Source organism: Rhinoraja longicauda, chromosome 22 (genome assembly GCF_053455715.1).
Source record: "Rhinoraja longicauda isolate Sanriku21f chromosome 22, sRhiLon1.1, whole genome shotgun sequence".
Classification (NCBI taxonomy): Eukaryota; Metazoa; Chordata; class Chondrichthyes; order Rajiformes; family Arhynchobatidae; genus Rhinoraja; species Rhinoraja longicauda.
In genome coordinates, this window is record NC_135974.1 from 28,287,370 (window position 1) to 28,308,842 (window position 21,473).

Below are 21,473 nucleotides of genomic sequence, written 5' to 3' on the forward strand. Positions count from 1 at the left end.
GCAGAGGACTGATGCAAGTGGATAATGTCTTGAGGCCTGTACTGTGCTTACAGACATGTTATGGTGCAATCCTATCCCAAATGACTACAGGTTACTCTTATTTGGCCTGTGATGGAAGTATAACCATCCCTTTGTTGTGCCAACATCTGCCCTGTTAGCATGGTCCAATAGGGGATATGCTTTGATAGAATCTAAAAATGTATTATTTTGAAAGTGAAAATTATAAGCAGTTATACTTCTTATCTTTCTTCATCTAGATATTCCTAAAAGCAGTTTTAGCTATTCCATCAAAAGGTCTTTTGATTTAATCCCTGATGAGTATCTGGACAGTATTGATTTGGGCCTTTAACTTGAAGGTATCACAAAAAGCTGGAGTAACTCAGCGGGTCAGGCAGCATCTCAGGAGAGAAGAAATTTAACTTCATGTGGGACACCAATCATTGAGGTGCAGCAATGCCATTTGACACATCATTCAGGCATAAGCATTAAAATGCAAGTTGACTAATCTTCTGGATTTTTTTGAGAATGTGACAAGTAAAATGGACGAAGGAGAGCCAGTGGATGTGCATCTAGACTTTCAGAAAGCCTTTGAGAGTTGTGAATTTGTGGAATTCTCTGCCACAGAAGGCAGTGGAGGCCAATTCATTAGATCAATTTAAAAGAGTTAGATAGAGCTCTTGGGGCTAGTGGAATCAAGTGATATGGGGAGAAGACAGGCACAGGTTACTGATTGTAGATGATCAGCCATGATCACAATGAATGGCGGTGCTGGCTCGAAGGGCCAAATGGCCTCCTCCTGCACCTATTTTCTATGTTTCTATGATGTTTACAGCCGTGACATTTGAGTCATAGAGTGATACAGTGTGGAAACAGGACCTTCGCCCAACTTGCCCATGCTGGTCAACATGTCCCAGCTACACTAGTCCCACCTGCCCGTGTTTGGCCATATCCCTCCAAACCTATCCTATCCATGTACCTTTTTAGCTGTTTCTTAAATGTTGAGATAGTCCCTGCCTCAAATACCTCCTCTGGCAGCTTGTTCCATACACCCACCACCCTTTGTATGAAAAAGTTACCCTTCAGATTCTTATTACATCTTTTCCCCTTCATCTTAAACCTGTGTCCTCTGGTCCACGATTCACCTACTGTGGGCGAGTGTGCATCTATCCAATTCATTCCTCTTGTGATTTTATACACCTCTGTAAGATCATCCAAGGAATAGTCCCAGCCTACTCAAACTACCCCTATAGCTCAGACCCTCTAGCCCTGGCAACATCCTCGTAAATCGTCTCTGTACCTTTTTCAGCTTGACAATATCTTTCCTATAACATGGTGCCCGAAACTGAGCACAATATTGTAATTCCGGCCTCGCTAATGCATTATACAATTGCAACATGACCTCCCTACTTCTATACTCAATACTCTGACTGATGACGAAGGCCAATGCGCCAAAAGCCTTTTTGACCACCCTACCTGCGACTCCACCTTCAAGGAACCATGCACCTGCACTCCTCGATCCCTTCTAAAAGTATCTTGCTTTAACCTATACCCCAAAGCTGAGCAACAGCGAGGGGTACTGTAATTAAAACTAAGCCTAAGTTGTATATTTTCCTTCTATACGTGCCTCATGCTGCTTCGGTAATTGATTTCCCAAATCATGCAAAAACAAAATCTAAGTTTTACTTCAGTGTTCTAAGAATTCAACCTCCAAGAAGAATACAAAAACATTGGAATAAAAACAGGCGTCCTTTACTCTGGTTCCATTGAGATTCCCATCTGTGCAACTGCACAGAAAAGATACAACGCTTGGAGTTTTCATTCACTGTGTATCATTTGTACAATTCAACATTAAAAAAAAAATTTAAATTAATTAGGGACTTTTCTTCCCATATGGTTTTAATACAGTGGTTAACAATTCACAGTGTGAATAGAATAGATGAGAACAAAATAGACTAACCATTGCAATTATTGTACAAAACCATTACACATGTGATTCCTTTATATTCTGTTTTAAAATATTGCATTAACATTTATGATCTGACAAAAAGTAAAACTGGTAAGCTTAATCTTCTCGCTGGTATTGAATGTTTACTTTTCCCCATTAGTCAGCTTTTGAGGTGTTGGCAGCAATCCGTTCGCTGTTCTTGTGTGATAAACCTAAAAATTTGCAACTCGGTCAACTAAGAGTGTAGCCTTTCCTGAATGGTGGCTTGATTATCTTTGTTTGCTGATTGGCCTGGTCTGATGCCCCGACTAACTGTCAGTACTTTTCATCTGGCCTCCGAGCTGCAATCCACTGTGCTTGCAGTTAAATGTTATTTACTGATTTTTCTCTCTGCTACAAGTACTGGATTTTGTCTTGGTATTCCCCAGCAATTTGATTAGTGGAACTAGTGTGAAATGTAAATCCTTGTGAACTTCAATGAATTCTTTGCAGGTCTGTAATGACTTCTCGGCCTAATACTTTTTTCAGTTTTCACTTTTCTACCTCTGTATCGCTTTAATATTTGTTCATATTTTTCTTTGACTTCCCTTGGCACCCTTGAGTTAATCACAATTGCTTTGTAATTTATTAATTTCCTGATTTTTCTTTGATACTTTTTTATTGCAGTGTTTCTTCTCGATTGCTGCCACATTTCTCATACTGGTATTCAGTCTATCTTTGTCAATTTTGTCAACGAGAAGCGTGCTTGACCATTAATGAGAATTATTTGCTGTAATTACTATGTGCTGTAATTATTGTCATGGTCCGGATAAAACTGGTGCATTTCAAATTTAATATGGTCTCTTTTTAATAAAAATAAAAATATATACTCGGGGACCAGGGACCTCGGGTGATGGTGGAACTGTAGGAAATTCACATTAATCAGGAAATAGTGTTGGGTGGACTGATGGGACTGAAGGCTGATAATAGACCAGTTAGCCTAATATCAGTGGTGGGGAAGATGCTGGAGTCGATTATTAAAGATGTAATAGCGGCGCATTTGGGTAACGGTAACAGGATCGGTCCAAGTCAGCATGGATTTACGAAGGGGAAATCAAGCTTGACAAATCTTCTGTAATTTTTTGAGGATGTGACAAGTAAAATGGACAATGGAGAGCCAGTGGATATAGTGTACCTGGACTTTCAGAAAGCCTTTGATAAGGTCCCACACAGGAGATTAGTGGGCAAAATTAGAGCATCTGGTATTGGGGTAGGGTATTGACATGGATAGAAAATTAGTTGGCTTCCTCCTGTGACCATGTGGAGTTTTTTCTTCGTGCTCCTCGTCTCCTGCATTCCAAAGATGTGTAGATCTGTAGGTTAATTAGTGTCTGTTAATTGCCCCTCGTCTGTTGGATTTAAAACCGGGGTAACATGGGACAAGTGTGCGGCTGATTGGTGGTCGGTGTCGGGCTGCTGTCAGAATTTTGAAGATATGCCCATACTATTTCAGGGGAAGGAGTTCTAGGATTTGGATCCAATGATGATGAATGAATAATATTTCCCAGTCGAGGATGTGTGGTTGAAAGGAAACGTAGTGGTAGTGCACTCATATGCATCCAGTCCTTGACCTCCTTCGTTGCTGATATGGGTTGTCAAAGGTAGAGTTCTGCTTGATTACGAAATGAATGGACCACTGTCAAATCAAACTTTATCTGAGCCACATGAGGCACATATGCCGCTGTTGATTAAATACTGAGGATGTGCAGCGTTAACAAGCAAATTATCCTGATCTGGTCAATGTAGTTGTTTGGCTCCCGTATCCACCCCAAAATTATCCATGTTACATATCTGCCCCAAACTCGACACATGTTGGGACGTGGGTTGGATGGCCAGGTTACAGTGAAGAATCTAGGCTGGTAACTGGAGTTCATTTTAGAAATGCTGTATACTGTAAGCATTGGCGGTGTAGGGAGGAAATGGTTGATATAACACACAGGATTCTAAACAAGCTGGCTGCTGACGCATGAATGGTGGCAAGCTGATTTAGTATTGTCAGCACCGTGCTCATTAACTAAGTGGAGGGTATCATCAAATTTCTGATGGTATGATAGTGGAAGAGCTTTAGATTTCAAGAGGGCAGTTGCTTAGTGTAGGGTGACTTGCTCTTGTTGCCAGTTTTTGTGGCTGGACAATGAGGGTTATGAGGGGCTCATCAATTATACCAACATTGTTCTGTAAATCCAATTTTGCTTTAGTTAATTGGTTTACTTAAATTTGGAAGGCATTTTTTTTTTAATAGTGTTGCATATAAAGAATAGTCCAACCACATATTTGTACACCATTAACTTTTATAAATTTGGGTTGGGAGTCTCCATTCAGAAAGTTAACTAAACTCCATTAATTGGAATTTATTGAAATTTTTACTGCTCGGAACATGGGAATCATTTGAATTTTGTTTTGTGTTGTGAGCATTGTTGGCAAAGCCATTATTTATTGTCTGTCACTGTTTGCCATCAAAAGTGGTGGTGAGGCACCTTGAACTACTTTAGACATTCAGATGAAATTAAAGCCACAATGCTGTTGGAAACAGAGTTCCGGTATTTAGATTGTGTGTAACCTGCAACACAAACCTGCCAGCCATGGCACCTGCTGTTCTTGTCCTTGGTGGTGAATATCACAGCACCATGCTTCTCTGGTGGTCAAGGAGATGAAAGTTTAAAGTGGTAGATAAGGTGTTTAATCCTTAAAATTGGTAGCCATTACCCATTCAGAAAACAAAATACAGTTTAAGCATGGGTAATGACTCTGAATGTACTATTGCTTGCCAGATCCATGCACTTTTCCAGAACTTCATGAATTAATACCTCTAACTGGACATCTGCCACTGTTAGTGATTAAATGGTTATTATTAAAATCATAAATGACAATCATAAAATTAGATACTGGAAAACTGGACCCTTCAGACAAATGGTCTTTGACCTGAAACATTGGCTGTTTCTCTTTCCACAGATGTCACCTGACCTGGTGTTTTCACATTTTCAGTATTTGGTTTCCAAATGGCAGCTTGTGACTGATAAAGTAAACTACGTAGTTGACCACACATGGTGTGCAGTGATGAGTGTCTATTTAAACGCCCAACTTTATGATTTTATTGACTTTAATTTGCCCAACTGCTTGGCTAACATTTGCTATTGATTAAATATAAATTTCCTTCTGCTATTCGCAACCCATTGCGTTGGGTCTTGTTGTGACACTCCCTGACGGTTCAAGAGTAAGCCCAATTTTCGGCAACATTTGTGAGAGACCACGAAGGTTCTGAACTTTAGAAGATGGAAATAGCTTCTGTATTTGTTGTGTCTTCATGCCAATACACAAGAGTTGCAACTCATAGTTTTATTTGTACTTAAGCGGAGGTAACAATAAGTGCTATCGTCTTCACAGTCTGGTCGCGGTCTGCCTGGAAGGCAGCGACCGGCAGCGTACATAGTCAAGGTGGGAGTGAAGATCCGAACTGGATCGTGTGTGGAATGTGCAGCATGCATAGTGAATGTGATGCTATATATATATAGTGAAGGTGAACTAGCATGCACAATCTACAGTATTTAACTGCAGCAAGAACAGAAAGTTCATTTAGCAAACAATTTATGCCAGTCGAATCAAAGCATGAGAATTTTTTTTAAGTTGAAAGCAATTACAAAAAATTTAAGTGCAGGATGGAACTGCAGATGCTGGTTTAAACTGAAGATAGACATTAAGCTGGAGTAACTCAGCGGGTCAGATAACATCTCTGGAGAAAAGGAACAGGTGATGTTTCGGGTTGAGACACTACTTCATACAATATTAAATATATTTGATATAAAAAATTATGTATTTCCCTTCCACTTTCTTTATTAAGGTAATAAATATTAATTGTTGAAAACGTCAATAAACGATATGGATAAATAACCTTCTCTTTAAGACTTTCTATTTGACTTCAGTCCTAGTACACTGCAGATTACAAAAACCTATTCTTCATCCTTAAAGGTGGATGTCTCTCCAGGCATTACTTAACATTTAAAACTGACTATCACCCGCTGAGCTCCTAGAACCATGCACATTAGTGCTCCATTTAAAGGCTTCCTTCAAATAGCTGAAAACAACCCTGACCAAATCACAGATGAAATCTTCATGAATGTGATTTGGTCAGGCTTGTTACACTGCTCTCTGCAAAGCACATGATGATGCATTATAGCCGTTTGCATTTACACAATGCCGAGTGAAGCATGTAGTACACCAGATGTCAGATGCAGGTGTCTGGCAACTTTTTCTGCTCTTAAAGCTGCCGTTAGGTCCCAGGAGCATTCTGTAACTTGCTAAGCTAAAGGTGCAGTATAAATTTTTCAACATGCCCCTTGGCTTGGCTGATATCGCCAGTGCAGTCCATTCCATTGAATGGGGTCACCAAATTTTATTAAAATGGTAAGTTTATCTGTTTTCTCTCCCCCCCCCCCCCCTCTACTGTACATTAAAAAAATTATTGATATCAGTCTCGAATGTCTGATTATCCAAAACATTTCCAACAGTAAAATGAGCTGCCTATCAAAGGACATCTGGGAGACTCTGGAAGTGTATGTGTATGCAGATCCCAGGTTGCCAATTTTGCCATGCTCTGTTCATGGGAAAGTAAAGTCCTTGATTGCTCGCAGCCTTGGGGCCAGTGTGGGTGCAGATCAGATTGTGCTTGATCTGTCCCAAAGTCACATTTTTCCCTTTGAGCTCAATAGTCTTGCACATGATCAATCTGCATTACTACACTTTTCTCAACCTACTAGACGTCCCTTTTTGGTTCTGTTTTGCCTACTTAAGGGAAAATGTATATGAAGGAACTGCAGATGCTGGTTTAAATCTAAGGTAGACACAAAATGCTGGAGTTACTCAGCGGGTCAGGCAGCATCTCTGGAGAGAAGGAATAGGTGACGTCTCGGGTACAGACCCTTCTTCAGACGTCTGTCCTGCTGAGTTACTCCAGCATTTTGTGTCTACCTGTGGGAAAATGTATCTTGCAATGGGTTCTCTTACTTCTGTGGCATGTTAACTTTAGAATCTCTCAAAGATCTTGATTCTCTCATTACTCTTGCTGCCACATGATGATGTAGGGATAGTTTCCGAAAATATATTTTGACACATGGGACATTCCTACATCACACTTCATCGTCTCTCCTATCCCCTTACCACCATTTCTCCTTTGATGCCAGACTTCTGTATCTGGTGGGGACAATAATAATGTCAGGTTGTATCATTTACAATGTTTGTGTCAAATTGAACTTTTGGTCCTCAAATCTTCATTGGAACGAATTCCTATATCATCTGTGTATTCCAGATATCGTCGTCGTGGCTATCCCTCGAGGTCGAGGATGATGATCTAGGTTCCGTTGTTTTTATGAACTCTCAGGTGGCTTATGAGTCCAATCCTGGCTTTGAAAGTTCTTTGGCATTCAGGGCAGGTAATTCCAGATGTCAGATCAGGCTTTGGTTGTTGCTGCCTTTCTTTCCGTTTTCTTCTCATTCTGCGCATCTGTTGGCTTTGAAGGTCGCTGTTCCTTTTTGGATGATGGTTCGCCAGAGTTTCCTGTCCTTGACATTGGTTTCTCAATTTTCGATGTCGATTTCACATTTCTTCATGCTGGCTTTTAAGGCGTCTTTGAATCTCTTCTTTTGTCCTCCTCTTTTACGTTTGCCTTCTTTAAGCTGGGAGTAGGCGGCTTGCTTTGGTAGACGCTCGTCTTCCATCCGAATAACATGACCGCTCCATCTTAGTTGGTTCTTGATGACAAAGGCTTCGATGCTTGACGTTTTTGCTTCATTCAGCATGCTGACCTGTTTTCCCAGCTGACATTTAAGCTGCTTCGACGACATAGTTGGCGGAAATTTCCAAGTGTTTTCAGATGGCGTTGATATGTTGTCCAGGTTTCTGATGCATACAGGAGCGTTGGAATCACCACTGCTTTGTACACTAACATTACACTAATCTATTGTATCTAATTTTTCTCATCAATGGATTCTTGCACGCCAAAGCATTAATTCCAATTTGGTACGCATGCAAATTTCTTTCCAATTGTCGGTCACCAGCCATGGGGATCTTTATAGTGTGATGTTCAAAATGAAATAACAGCAAAGTTTTAAATTGTTCAAAAAACAAAAGATTTGTTGGTGGTACTATTGGATAAGCCACAGCCTGGTCAGTTTGCAACCTACTAACTGATTTCTACATAACTAGGTCATGCGTTCAATTTATATTTGGTTGTATGTTTGTAAACTGCAAGTGGCTGAAGATCAATTGAATATTGTTTATTAAATTTCTTAAAATAGCACCTGCCACGATAAAATTGAACCAATCTACTAAAATATACATGGTGGGATTGGGTAAGCTGAAACATTGGTTAACGGCTAATAAAATGCATTAATTTGTTCATTCAAGATGGAGGGCAGTCTTGGGGAAACTTTGCTTTTATTTTGTGATTCATTCGCACTTTTAATCTGGAAGGAAGTACTAATAGCTAATAATTCAGAATTATTACTATTGCTCTGAATTGCTATGAAAAAAAGAACTTTGCCAAAAGGGTTTCCTGAAGGTTCAGGCCAAAAAGATAAACACAGGAAATAAACATAGGAAGTAAACTCTCTAAATGTTAGTATTTTTACAAACCAGTAGTACATTAAGTTGTACATCGGTATGAATTTGCACTATCCTGTTTTGGCTAGAAAGATTTAAGTAAAAAATTAAGATTTAAGTAAAAATATTCTAGTATTTGTACTATGTTTTTCTGGGTTTTTTCCATTTGTTGATCTTTTTAATGGCATGTATAATTAGAGGCTGACTTTTATATCCTGTGAAACCGGTTTGTTTTTTCACTGCAACAAGATAATTTGGAGAATGTGACATTGCTGTTATACTGAGCAAGTAAAATCCAGGACAAAGTTTTAAAGTGGAATTCGGAAGCACCTGTGCAGAACAAAACGTTTTCTTTTTATCATTCCGAGATTGTTCATGTGCCAAGAATAATATTTCCCATGTTGAAAACTAGTTCATATGTGAGAGTAGAATTAGGCCAATCGGCCTATCAAGACGATGCCATTCAATAGTGGTTGATCTATCTTTCCCTCTCGACCTCATTTTTCTGTCTGCTCCCCATAACCCCTGACATCCTTACTAATCAAGAATCTGCCAATCTCCGCCTTAAAAACTGTTGGATGAGGAGGGCATTAGGCCAGCAAGAAACCTAAAACTTAAAACAATATTCATAGGTTTACTCGAACCTTGTTTTGTGTTTTGGATGGATGATGTTTGGGAAAATCTTGAAATGCTTTCAGTTTATATATCAAAATAATGTATTATGACCGATAATGGCAATTCACACGATTCATGTGTTAAATCACGATGGCTACAGAAACTGTTGTGATTTAAATTGTATTGTATGTTGCAGCTGTAACAGTTCCACGTAATTTTCGCCTTTTGGAAGAACTAGAAGAGGGCCAGAAGGGAGCAAGTGATGGAACAGTCAGTTGGGGACTTGAAGATGATGAAGATATGACACTCACAAGGTGGACAGGGATGATCGTTGCGCCTGCCAGAGTAAGTTTGGTTTTTATGATAATTATCTAATGCCGTTTGGTTACCCACGATTCATATAATTTCGGATCTAACATTTTGTTTAGTTTGGAGATACTGCCCTTCAGTCCACTGAGTCCATGCTGACCAGCGATCCCCGTACACTAGTTCCATCCAACAGACTAGAGACAAGTTATATAAGCCAACTAACCTACAAACCCGCACGTCTTTGGAAACCGGAGCACCCGGAAAAAAACCTACACGGTCACAGGGAGAACGTGCAAACTCCGTGCAGACAGTACCAGTTTAATCAGGCAGGATTAAACCTGGGTTTCTGATGCTGTAAGGCAGCAACTCGACCGCTGCGCCGCCATGTTATGAAAATGCAGAATCAGAGTGCAGGAAAGACACAAAATTCCGAGCCAGATCCTGTAAAGAAAATTGGAGTAGAAGTCCCTCTCAGTTCTCGATTCGTTTAGACTGACTCATCTAGTTCAATTATATTATTCACATTTGTTGCAAATTTCTTGAGGTTTTCCTAATAAATCTATTGGCTGTGATCCTAAATTGACGAGGCATCTGTAAACTTTTAAGGAGCAAGTGTGTGATGAAAACACAGATTCTTCATTTTAGTCTAAATATCCATGAGATAAATTCAAACATTCTATCACATTTTTTTAATCAGCTTTTCTTGAGGCTTAACTGTTTTTTGTCTGTTTCATCTTTTATGGCATCATGTTATTTAATTATTTCTAGCAGTCGGTTTCACTATTTTGTCTCAGTGATGTTAAGTGACATGGATAGACACAAAATGCCGGGGTAACTCAGCGGGACAGGCAGCATCTCTAGAGACCCTTCTTCTGACTGATCTGGGTTTGACATGGGTTTCAGTAATGTATGCTCAAATTTTTTTCATGTTTTATGCTTGCAACATAGGAGGCTGTTCATCCCATCCATGTCAATAGTCGTTTATTTGTCACATACACATAAATGTGTAGTGAAATGAAACATTACCCGCAGTTAAACAATAAGACCAATAAGAATAATCAATAAAAATGCAATAACACATACAATCACAACTAACACCAAACAAAAAGAAACATCCATCACAGTGAGTCTCCTCCAGTCCCTCCTCACTGTGATGGAAGGCCAAAAATGTATTTTTCTCTTCCCTGCCGTCTTCTCCCGCGGTCAGGCTGTTGGATTTGCCACGTCGGGGCGGGCGGGGCTCCCGATATTGAAGCCGCCGCTGGGCGGTGAAAGGTCAACGGCCTATTTCAGGCCGCGCCGGACGGTGAAAGGTCCGCGGTGGGCCGACCCAAGCCTCGCGATTCGGGGCGGGCGAACACGCTGCCTCTGCCGCTGCCGGAGCTCCCGATGTCGGCCCCCATCCAGGGGCCTGCGGGCTTCCGACGTCCACGCGGCCCGCGCCGGAGCCTCCGGAGACGAATCGCAGCCGCTCCCGTAGCATCCGCAGGCAGCCAGCGCCGCAGGTGGTGAGTCCGGGCCGCGGGCTCTGCGAACCAGAGCCCCAGGTGGTCCCAGGTGAATGGCTGATGGTAGGCCGCAGCGGGAACGGAGACACGACACAGAAACAAAGGTCGCGTCTCCGTTCGGGAGAGAGAATTTTACAGTTCCCGTTCCCTCCCACCCCCCCCAAACATAACATACAAACACTACACCATATTAAAACTACAATTCATACAAAAACAACAAAAAACACAAAAGACAGACGGACTGCAGGCAAGCCGCAGCTGTGACGGCAGCGCTGGCTCCTCCCCCCTGTTGGCTCTCAATGAATCCCATAACATAAGACAGGAGTAGAATTAGGCCATTCAGCCATCAAGTCTATTCCGCCATTCCATCATGGTTGATCTACCTTTCCCTCTCAACCTTATTCTCCTGCCTTCTCTCCATAACCCCGGACATCCATTCTAATCAAGAATCTGTCAATCCCCGCTTTAAATACCCAATGTCTTGGCCTCCACAACAGCATGTGGCAATAAAATGCACAAATTCACCACCCTCCGGCCAAAGAAATTCCTCCATTCTAAAGTTACATTATTTTATTCTGAGGCTATGCCCTCTGGTTCTAGACTCTCCCATTACTAGAAACATCCTTTCCACATCTGTTCTAGGTCTTTCATTACCTGGTAGGTTTCAATGAGATTCTTCCCTCATCCATCTAAACTTCAGCAGATGCAGGTCTAGAGCCATCAAACGCTCCTCCTAGTCAACCCAATCATCCCCGAGATCATTCTCGTAAATCATCTCTGGACTCTTTCCAGTATCATCACATCCTTCCTCAGATATGGGGCCCAAAACTGCTCACAGTATTCTAAATGTGGCCTGACTGCCTTATAAAGCTTCAGCATTACATCTTTGCTTTTATATTTTAGTCCCCTCAAAATGAATACCAGCGTTGCGTTTTGCCTTCCTCAATGCCGATTTAACATGTAATTTAATCTTTTGGGAATCCTGCACCACCCGAAGTCCCAAGTCCCTTTGCATTTCGGATTTCTGAATCCTCTCCCCATTTAGAAAGTATACACCTTTATCCCTTCTACCAATGTGCATGACCGTACACGTTGCTATACTATATTCCATTTGCCCAGTTTCCCAATCTGTCCACATCCTCCTACAGATTTGTTACTTCCTCAACACTACCTGCCCCTCCACCTATCTGCGTATCATCTGCAAATGTGCCCACAAATCCATCAATTCTATCATCCAGATCATTAGTATATAACATGAAAAATAGTGGACCCAACACCGACCCCTGCAGCACACCGCTCGTCACCGTTCCCCTTTATTCCCACTCTTTGTCTTCTGCCAGTCAGAGCCAATCTTCTACCCATGCTAGTACCTTGCCTCTAATGCCTTCAACTATCTTGTTTAGTAGCCTCGTGTGTGGCATCTTATCAAAGGCCTTCTGAAAATTCAAATAAACACCATCCACTGATTCTTCTTTGTCTCATGCTTGTTACCTCCCTTTACTACTATGGGCTAGCTTACCTTCATATTTCATCTTTTCTCCCCTTATTGCTTTTCCACTAATATTTGCCAAGTTATATTCCCGACTTATTTCCCTGTAATCTATCTTCTCTTTTCACACCCATCAAATCCACCACGATATCTCTCTCGGGATGATTTACGGTAAGCAACTAACCAATGAACCTGAAGTCCTCTGGGAATTGTGGGAAACCAGAACACCTATGGAAAATTGATGCAGGTCTACACAGCACTAGAGGTCGGGACTGCAGCTGAGCTGGTAGCACTACACGTTGCACCACTGTGCCTACTTCCTTAAAAAAAATTGTTCTGCTTTTTGTCTCGCTTTCTGATGGCTCTTGGGCATGATTTGCACTAAATTTGAAACTGATTTGGAATTGATTAAGATCTGCCATTGATTGACTAAAATCCAAATTCAACTATTAATTTTCTCTATGTTTACATTTCCTGGCATTAAAGTTTCAAGAGATGTAGGTGCTACTTAACAATTTGATTTATTAAATGAAAACCACCAAAGTCAACAGTGCACTAGAAAGTTAATAAATTCTGGACTCTACATTTCTGTAAAATTTTTCGGCTGTTTCAACCTTCTAGATGGGTACTTCCATTTTGACCAATAAAAGATTTGGTTGAATCTTTGGCTAATCTGTGCACAAATCTACTATTATAGAGATAAGAGCTTGCAGATCCTGATGCAGTGTACCTGACCCAAATTACAGATGCTGCCAGATGTACTTTGCTGCTCCAGCAGTTTGTTTGTTTGATACTAATACAATTATTTTTATTTGATTTATTGCAGAATTATGTGAAGTCATAAACCTGTTTACTTTTTTCAGACCGTTTATGAAAATCGAATATTCAGCCTTAAAATAGACTGTGGACCTAGATATCCAGAGGTAGCTCCACATGTTAGATTTGTAACAAAAATAAATATGAATGGAGTAAATAGTTCCAATGGAATGGTAAGTCTGTTTACAATTAGAATATTTATGACTAATGACATATCCTAGTAGCAGAAAAATCTTTAGTGGTTAATTTTCGACCAATGATTTGAAGCTTTGACTTGATATATCATGAAATATTTGGGGTATTAAACAAAAGGAAACCATTTTAAATGCATGGCTTCTGCTTTAGTGAATTGTTGAACCCTATGTATCAAGAGTTCTGATTTACTTTTGATTAATGCTGAATTATTTTTCTACTTGGAAGAGTATCCTTTGACGTCTGGCCCACAAAGGATTTATTGCTTTCTTGAATGGCGTAGCTGAAATTTCACAATTGAGCACTATTATAATCTGGCCATCAAACAAGGATGTGGAAAACTGAATCAAGCAAGGAATAAACAGTATTTAACAACTCATCCATGCAGTTACATTTTAATAATGGACCATTTTTACTTCCACCCATGAATGAAATGGTTTTACATATAGCCGACTTGCAGTAACATAAGAGAGATCTTGAGTTACACTTCTCCCATTGATTACACCTGAAGTTTGTCTAATGAAGCATGAATCAAGTTAGTTTAGGTTATTCCACAAGATGGAGCAATTTTGAATTATAGAAAAGTCTTTCGAGGAAGATGCCCTGCTTCAGTCTTCAGGGTGCATGTAGAATATTTTAATATAATTGTACACGTTGACAAAACTGATTTTCTAGCACCCTCTGTTCCAGAGTTTTTCTGGATTATCCCTTTTTCCGGGCCAACAGAGGTTATTTAATAATGAATTGACAATACACCCTTTACCCTCTAATGACAATACACCCTTTACCCTCCCGTGTCTCTGAAACACCTTGGAGTGCCAGAAACTTCAAAAAAACAGATATAAAACGTAAACTGAATGTGAAAGGGATGACCTGCCAACCCATCCCTGGCTTTCACCATCTCCCTAGCTGTTTAAAGCCGCGGCTACCGACCCCACTCTCCTGTCGAGAGAAGTAGGTGGTGTTGGTTGAGTGGAATGGATAAAGCCACCGCCGACAGCATTGGTGCACCTTGCGACTCAGGAGTAGGGACAGAAATGATTAGTATGGGTATCGGATTATGGGGAAAAGACTGGAGAATGGGGTTAGGAGTGAGAGATAGATCAGCCATGGTGGAATGGCGGAGTAGCATAATGGGCCGAATGGCCTCATTCTGCTCCTATCACTTCTGAAGCCGAGGTCCTCAACAGCCGGGGAGACGGTGGGAGCTGGGGATGATTCGGCAGGTCATTCCATTCGCATTCAGTTTATCGTGCCATCTGTGGCGGCTCAGGGAATTTCAAATGAGCTCTCGTAACTTTGTTCGGATTATTGAGGGGGGGGGGGGGTGGGGAGGAACCATCAGTTGTCGGAAAATCGGTGTTCAACCTGTACTACACTGAATGTATATATTCTTCTGTTTTGTAACGTTTATTTGCATCTCTTCCAGGTGGATCCGAAAAGCTTATCAGTTCTAGCTAAATGGCAGAATTCATATACTATCAAACATGTCCTGGCCGAGCTTCGGCGTCAAATGATGTGTAAAGAAAACGGGAAACTTGCTCAGCCCCCCGAAGGACAAATTTACAACAATTAATCTGGAATAATTTCTCCCCCAATTGAAGCTTACTTCATTTTCCACTGTACCGTAGTATTTTTTTTCTAGGCGCATCTTGTAGATCTCAAAGTACTGGAAAAAGAATAATTCCCATTAAAAAGCAATTAATCTTAATACTGTAAATGTAAGCCAATGCTAATTGTTTTTGGACAAACGTTGTATGATAACACAAATAATCTTGCGCGTAACCACTGTCTACACAGTAGAATCTTTGATGTCAGGAATTATCTATTGAAATTAGTGACCAGTGTGGCACATTTAGCTAAAGCTGTGAATATGCACATCACACAGACACTTGCTGCAGGTTTGCCCTTTAAATTATTGTCCCTTTGCAATAGTATTAAAGCTCAGGGCTATTTATTAGAGTCCAAACACAAAGGTTGGAATGATCAGTACGGTATTGTTTTCTGGTCTCCATCTGCCAATGGGATTTATTTTTCTTTTAGAGCCAACTTTTCCTTTGTGCTGTCTCTAGTAAATGCTGAACACGGCTGATGTATTTTGGACCACTAACCTTAGTTTGCTGTATTGTGGATGCAAGCTACGTGTATAACTATTTGGTGCGTCCGGAAATTTTTTGACATTCATATTTGTACAAAGCCACATTTTAAAGCAGTGAATATCACCACAACTCTTAAACAGCCATTGTTTCCATTAAAGGCATATTTTGTTGAAAAATGTTTAAGATATTAGATGTATGGATATAACAGTCTCAGAAATTAAAGAATTTAACATAACTTAATGGTATCCTATTGATAGCCTTTTATTGCGTCAACCTAATTATGAAATATTAAGATTGTGCATTAAGGGTAATACATGGATTATATTTAAGCTAAATGTAAATGCAATAGCTTTGATTGAATCAAAGGTGCATGGGCTTCTAAAATGAAAGACAAAAAACACCCTATAAGTTTGTCATTAAGATTTTTCATGTTTCTTTAGTGATCTGAATTGTGTCATGTACTGCACTTAAGGCCATTGCAGTAGAAATAAGGCATTTAAAATATATATTTGGATATGTTTGGGCTATTTGTATCTCTTGAAAGTTTGTCCCGCAATAGTTGCAGAATTTGAATTGGTTTCTGTAATCCTTACGAACAGCAGTTCAATAAGTTGAAGCAATTGTTTTGTATCTGGGTCTTCAACTATAAGATAAAACTCACTGACCATTACACAATGTGGCTTGGTTTATATGAAAGCACAATCTGGTTCTCCGAGCTTGAATCCACAAACAAGACTGCTTTTGCTTATGTATTAATTGATAATCAAGAGTATGGGTAGAAAATTTTGCAGTTGTCCAGTTAAGGGTGTACTACAATTGGCCACCCATTATTGACAAGATATTGGATGAAAGATTATTGGTCCATCATAATTTCTGCATCTGCTACTACCCCTATCTCCAAACCCAACTTTCCTTGGTGCAAATCCCACCTGTCCAAATTTGAATTGCAAGGTTATTCTTGTTCTTTATCTGCACTCTGGCAAACTAACTGTCATCAATGTCTGAAGATATTTAGGAATACTATCCCAGATTCTAAGGCTTTCAGCACTACACCTGGAATGATATTTCCTCAGGGGAAAACAAGGCAATGACGTTGATAACACCTTCCTCCTTTTAATCCAGAGATAAAAATGGAGAGCTGGTGTTGACTATGAACCCCATCGACCTTGCTTTGTCGTTTGATAAATTCTGCATTTGTTCTACTTCCCCATCCTCTCCTTGTCAATTGCCTTTGGTGATTAAAAATCTACATCTCATTCTTGTGCACTCCAATTACCGTTTAGGGTAGAAAATACCAAAAATATACAACCCTCTGAATGAAGGAATTTATTATCCTCACCTGAATATGATGTAGGCAAGCTCTCATTCTGAGAATATTATCCCTGATCTTTTTTTTAAATTGGTAAATCAGCTTCTCAGCATTTACTTTGTCAAGCCATATAAAATCGTCAAGTTGGCTGCTATTGAGTTGGGAAAAGGTCATTATGTGTGTTTATAACTGTTTTCCTAAAGATCATTGTATTCACTAGGGTGAGTGAATTTTCTGCCCAGTACCTAAGTAAATAGATAAATCTGGAGGAGAAAGAGGATCTTTAATGTGTACCCAGCTACTGAAATATTGCAGCTTGTTCCAAAAGTCTGCAAAAGTAAATTGAAATGTTGTTGAGTTACTCCAGCATTCTGTGTAATCCTACGAAGCAGGCTTAAGCTTTGGAACAGCAAGTGCTTTATTTGCATCGGGCAAAAGAATGAGCAATAAAAAGTGACAGGTGATAAACAGACTTGCCTGTCTCGATATTCAATGCAACTCTTGTTCAAACAAAACATATTATTATTAAAATGTGAACTTGTCAGTAATCTGGAGTATATTTCTCAGCTGTGGCTCCTGCTTGGCTGATCATTTTTAAAATGTTCATTTGACTTTGAGATTGGAGGTAAATGTATTGAATAAATCCAGGTGAAATGGGTTTCCCCTCAAAGTGAAGTCTGATCTGTGAAGTATATGTAAATGAAAAATGGAGCTGCATTTTTCATTATTATATTTGTCCTTATACTACTTCATCACAGAATAGTGTTTGTGTTAAAAGTGGCAAATGATGTTGCATAGATTGTCCCTGGGCTGATTAACCAATTAAATGATTTGTGCCACTGTGTGGGCTATGGCGACTAGCACCTTTTTGGAGTCCTTTCCAAGAAACATACCTAGTAATGCAAAGTGCAGTTTAAATTTCGGTGGGAGGTTTTTTTATTGTTATCTGATGTGCCTAGGTGTATTTTATGCCAGGACTGGTAAACAAGATGTTCTATTATATAGCACAGAGTATACAATGTTCAGCATAAACTCCATTCTTGCTTTGTGAAACCTATTCCTCTTTTGAAATATATAAGACTGGTTTTGATCTTGGACAATTCGTTCCCTTGTGTATATTTTGCCAAGCAATTAGTTTTTGGATGCTTTGTGTCTCAAACCCCAACATGCATGGAAGAAAAATTGTTTTGCGCTTTTCCATTGACTTTTTAAACAACCAAAAAAGATTCTTGGGGTGCAGGACCAAGCCCATGGTTCACAGTAGGGTTATTCTGTTTATCAGTTCACTAAATTAATATTTGTAATAAATTAATATTTCATTCTCCTTGAAACTACACACAGTCATTAGTTCCTAGATTGACTATGTTTCCCACTTCCATGTTCCATTTTGACAATCTGCCCTGATCTATGATTCCATTCACCCTGACTTTCCTATACTGTTTGCATGCAATGACTGGCGTATTATTACTTACAAAGTACTTGTTGGAATTTTGGAAGGATATAATTTCTCTTGCTCGTGCTTTTCCATTAATAACTTAAATGTGAGATACATGAGTCAGAAATTAAAATAAAATTTGAATGCAATGAAGATACGTTTTTTTAAAACTACTTTTTAAACAGCTGTAGCCAGAAAAAATATATATTCCCAACAATTTGCCATAACTAAGATGATACATATGAAGGTCAGGAAATAAATCAGAGTAGATGAAAAGTCAATGTGGGTTCCCAGGGCCTTAGTGTTAACCCACCCAAACATTCCTCTGTGGCAATTACTTCAGGTGAATAGTGGTTCTAGGATGTGAAGATTAAAATTGATTTTGGCTTCTGAATTTCATTTTTTCATATAATATTTTTTTATGTTAGACGAAGGCAATATTAAACTAAACACTCCCTAGCCTTCATATTATTGATTTTTTGTATCTTTGCACAAATTTGATTTCTTGTTTCGTTAATGCATTTGCTTAACCAAAGTTTAACATAGCAATTTGCATTATGCCAAATATTATCTCAGTTCAGTGGGAAGTGGACACAATATGCATTGTTTAAAATATCAACTTGCAGTAGAATCGAGAGCGTGCAGTTTTATAGAGATGTGTTAAGGGTGAAATAAGAACTTCACTGGGATTACTGTTGAATAGTGGCAGCAGAAGTTAAAATTTATTACATGAGGTTTTGAGTAATATTTTTCAAATTGCTTCAATTTTCCTGTAATTAGGATTGCAATGCTCGTTTGCTTACATGAACATCTATAAACTCAAATGTCTTGCACATTGCATGTAGAATGCATTGGCAAGAAATGCTAATGGTAGTTATTCCTTTTCCTTTGTGAACACTTGTGACAAATAACTAAGAACGCTGAGCTAATTCCAACTTGGAATTTTCATTATGGCATTACTCCTTTGCTTACTGATATCTATATAATAGAATGCCTTACAGACAGTGTGTAGAATGTATCACGCTTCATCAAACTGTAAAACCCTACTGAGTGAATGTAATACGTCTGATTAACTCGCATTCACCATATCACTATCAACAGTGAAACGGATTACCGGAAATAAATTTGATTTGAAGGTATGATTGACATTTTAGTTTAGTTCTTAGTTATTTTTTAATTGATTTACATAATAAGGCATTTACGGTATCTTTTGTGCATAACTTGATATGAGTTGCAGTACCATCTCCATTTATATTTGGTTTGAACTCTTTCATTATAGAAGTCTCTTTAAGGCTTTCAAATAGCAGTATTGTAGTTGTGGAGGCAAGAATTAAACCACATTGTAATTGCACCTTGAAGGTCTGATTGCTTTGAGCAAGCTGACTCAATGTGGAAGTGTTAGGGATGACTGGGGTACCTAGGTTTGCTTCCAGTGTTGAACATTAAATTTTGCTGCAATATTATTTCATTGTGCATTCTCCTGTCCAGTTGGTTTGAATACTTGAGATGAATAGATTTAGTCAGCCCCCAATTCAGCACTTGAGTACTAAAATTGTACAATTTAATTGCTTGTTGCATGTTTATAAGAATCTCCCTTCTCAAAAATAATAAGCAAGCTTTCTAGTTGCTGAGCAGTCTTGATTGGTCTTCAGAATAATTGACGGGGAGGGTTTTAATCATTGTGTGTTGTGTAAACCTGGGTATTCCAAAGTGAGTGTGTATGGGGGAAATGGGCTAAGTGAATGAATACTTTATTGTCACGTGACAAGTCACAATGAAATTCTTTGCTTGCATACCCAAGTTATGCAAATAGTTGCTGAAAATGTTACAAAGTATCTGTGCCAGGTTCCCCTTTGTTTCCCCCCTCACACCGAGTCCTTCATTGTTCTTGAATTAAAATTCCCCTCTCAAATTTCCAGCCGAATTCTATGCCTTCATTCTACCTAAACCAGGAAAAGATGGTGGCAATTTTTACACACATTCGAGCAAAAGATGTTGTAGCGCTGCTTAATTTTAGCCCACTATAATATAAAATAAATACTGGAAAGCTTATTTGGGGGGCAAAATCTTCAGTTTCCCAAAGCGGAAGAGGAAACAATACAAGAAATGGGTAGATTTTAATGCATGTTGCCATTGCCGTAATTCCAACTCATGGATCATAAAAGTAGGAAGGATTGAAATTCAATGAAAGTGATGTTAGAATGCAGGAGTAAAAAAATTACACTTTGCAAGAAATATTCCAGCAGCAACATTATTTGAAGGTTCACCTATACAATGAATCATGTATTGAACATATACAATGAAGCTCGATCCCCAACCAAATCATGGAGCGTAGATGATTGCTGTGCTGAAATATTTTGATGCAGAGAAAAATCAAGGAGAATATTGGGGTGGCTGCCCTTAAAATGTGTTTTTTTAAATAAATTTGCCAAGTACTCAGGGAAAATTTAGTTGGGGAATGGTATTGTTTGAGCCAGCAGACTCACTGAGCCAAATGGCCTTCAATGTCTTAAGGAAGAGAGCAAAACATGGTGGGGAATACACAGGGAAGATGGAAGGCCAAGGAAAATGTTGATGGTAAAACCTAACCAGAGATGGGAACATTAAATATTGATTAATAGGTTTTTATTAAGGTCTGTAAATGTGATGAATAGTTTTAGAATCTTAGTCTCAGTTTGTATGGTGCTTCTTTGATTCTGAATTGGAATATTCTAGGTTCAAGTTGCAACCTTGATACTTCTAGGATAAAAATCTAGGTTGATGTTGCAGTCCTGGGAGAATGTTACATGATTCCAGTTGCTGGCTTTCGCATGAGACCTCAATCCAAGACATTGTTGGATGTAAAGTGTGGCATGGGGTTGTTATCCCCAGTGAATTGGCTAAAATTTATCTCTTAAACAATCTTTCTAAAGCATCATATAGCTATCGTCGTGTCATTGTGCAGATGTCAGTTGTGCATTTCTCAACTTACAAATTGACAGCTTTGAAAAACACCTCGTTGGAGGCAGTTTTGAGATAGTTTGAATGGAATGTGAAAAGAACTATACAAATGCAAATCTTTATGATTCTGAAAGAAATAAAATGTTCCCCTTAGAGACTCCCTTGTACAAAGTGTCAGACTG

The 21,473-nt window shown here is 39.2% G+C and overlaps 1 protein-coding gene across 4 annotated transcripts in view; it reads left to right on the forward strand.

Moving 5' to 3' along the window:
- The window catches only part of LOC144604510 (ubiquitin-conjugating enzyme E2 variant 1-like), a 34,768-nt gene extending 18,926 nt beyond the window's left edge, over nucleotides 1–15,842 (forward strand). For all 4 annotated transcript variants that reach the window (XM_078419005.1, XM_078419007.1, XM_078419008.1 and 1 more), the window contains exons 2-4: nucleotides 9,391–9,539; nucleotides 13,364–13,489; nucleotides 14,938–15,842. In XM_078419005.1, coding sequence (XP_078275131.1) covers nucleotides 9,391–9,539; nucleotides 13,364–13,489; nucleotides 14,938–15,084 — 422 coding nt within the window. In that variant the 3' untranslated portion in view covers nucleotides 15,085–15,842. The remainder of the gene's footprint in view (nucleotides 1–9,390; nucleotides 9,540–13,363; nucleotides 13,490–14,937) is intronic.
- Nucleotides 15,843–21,473: the final 5,631 nt, after the last annotated feature.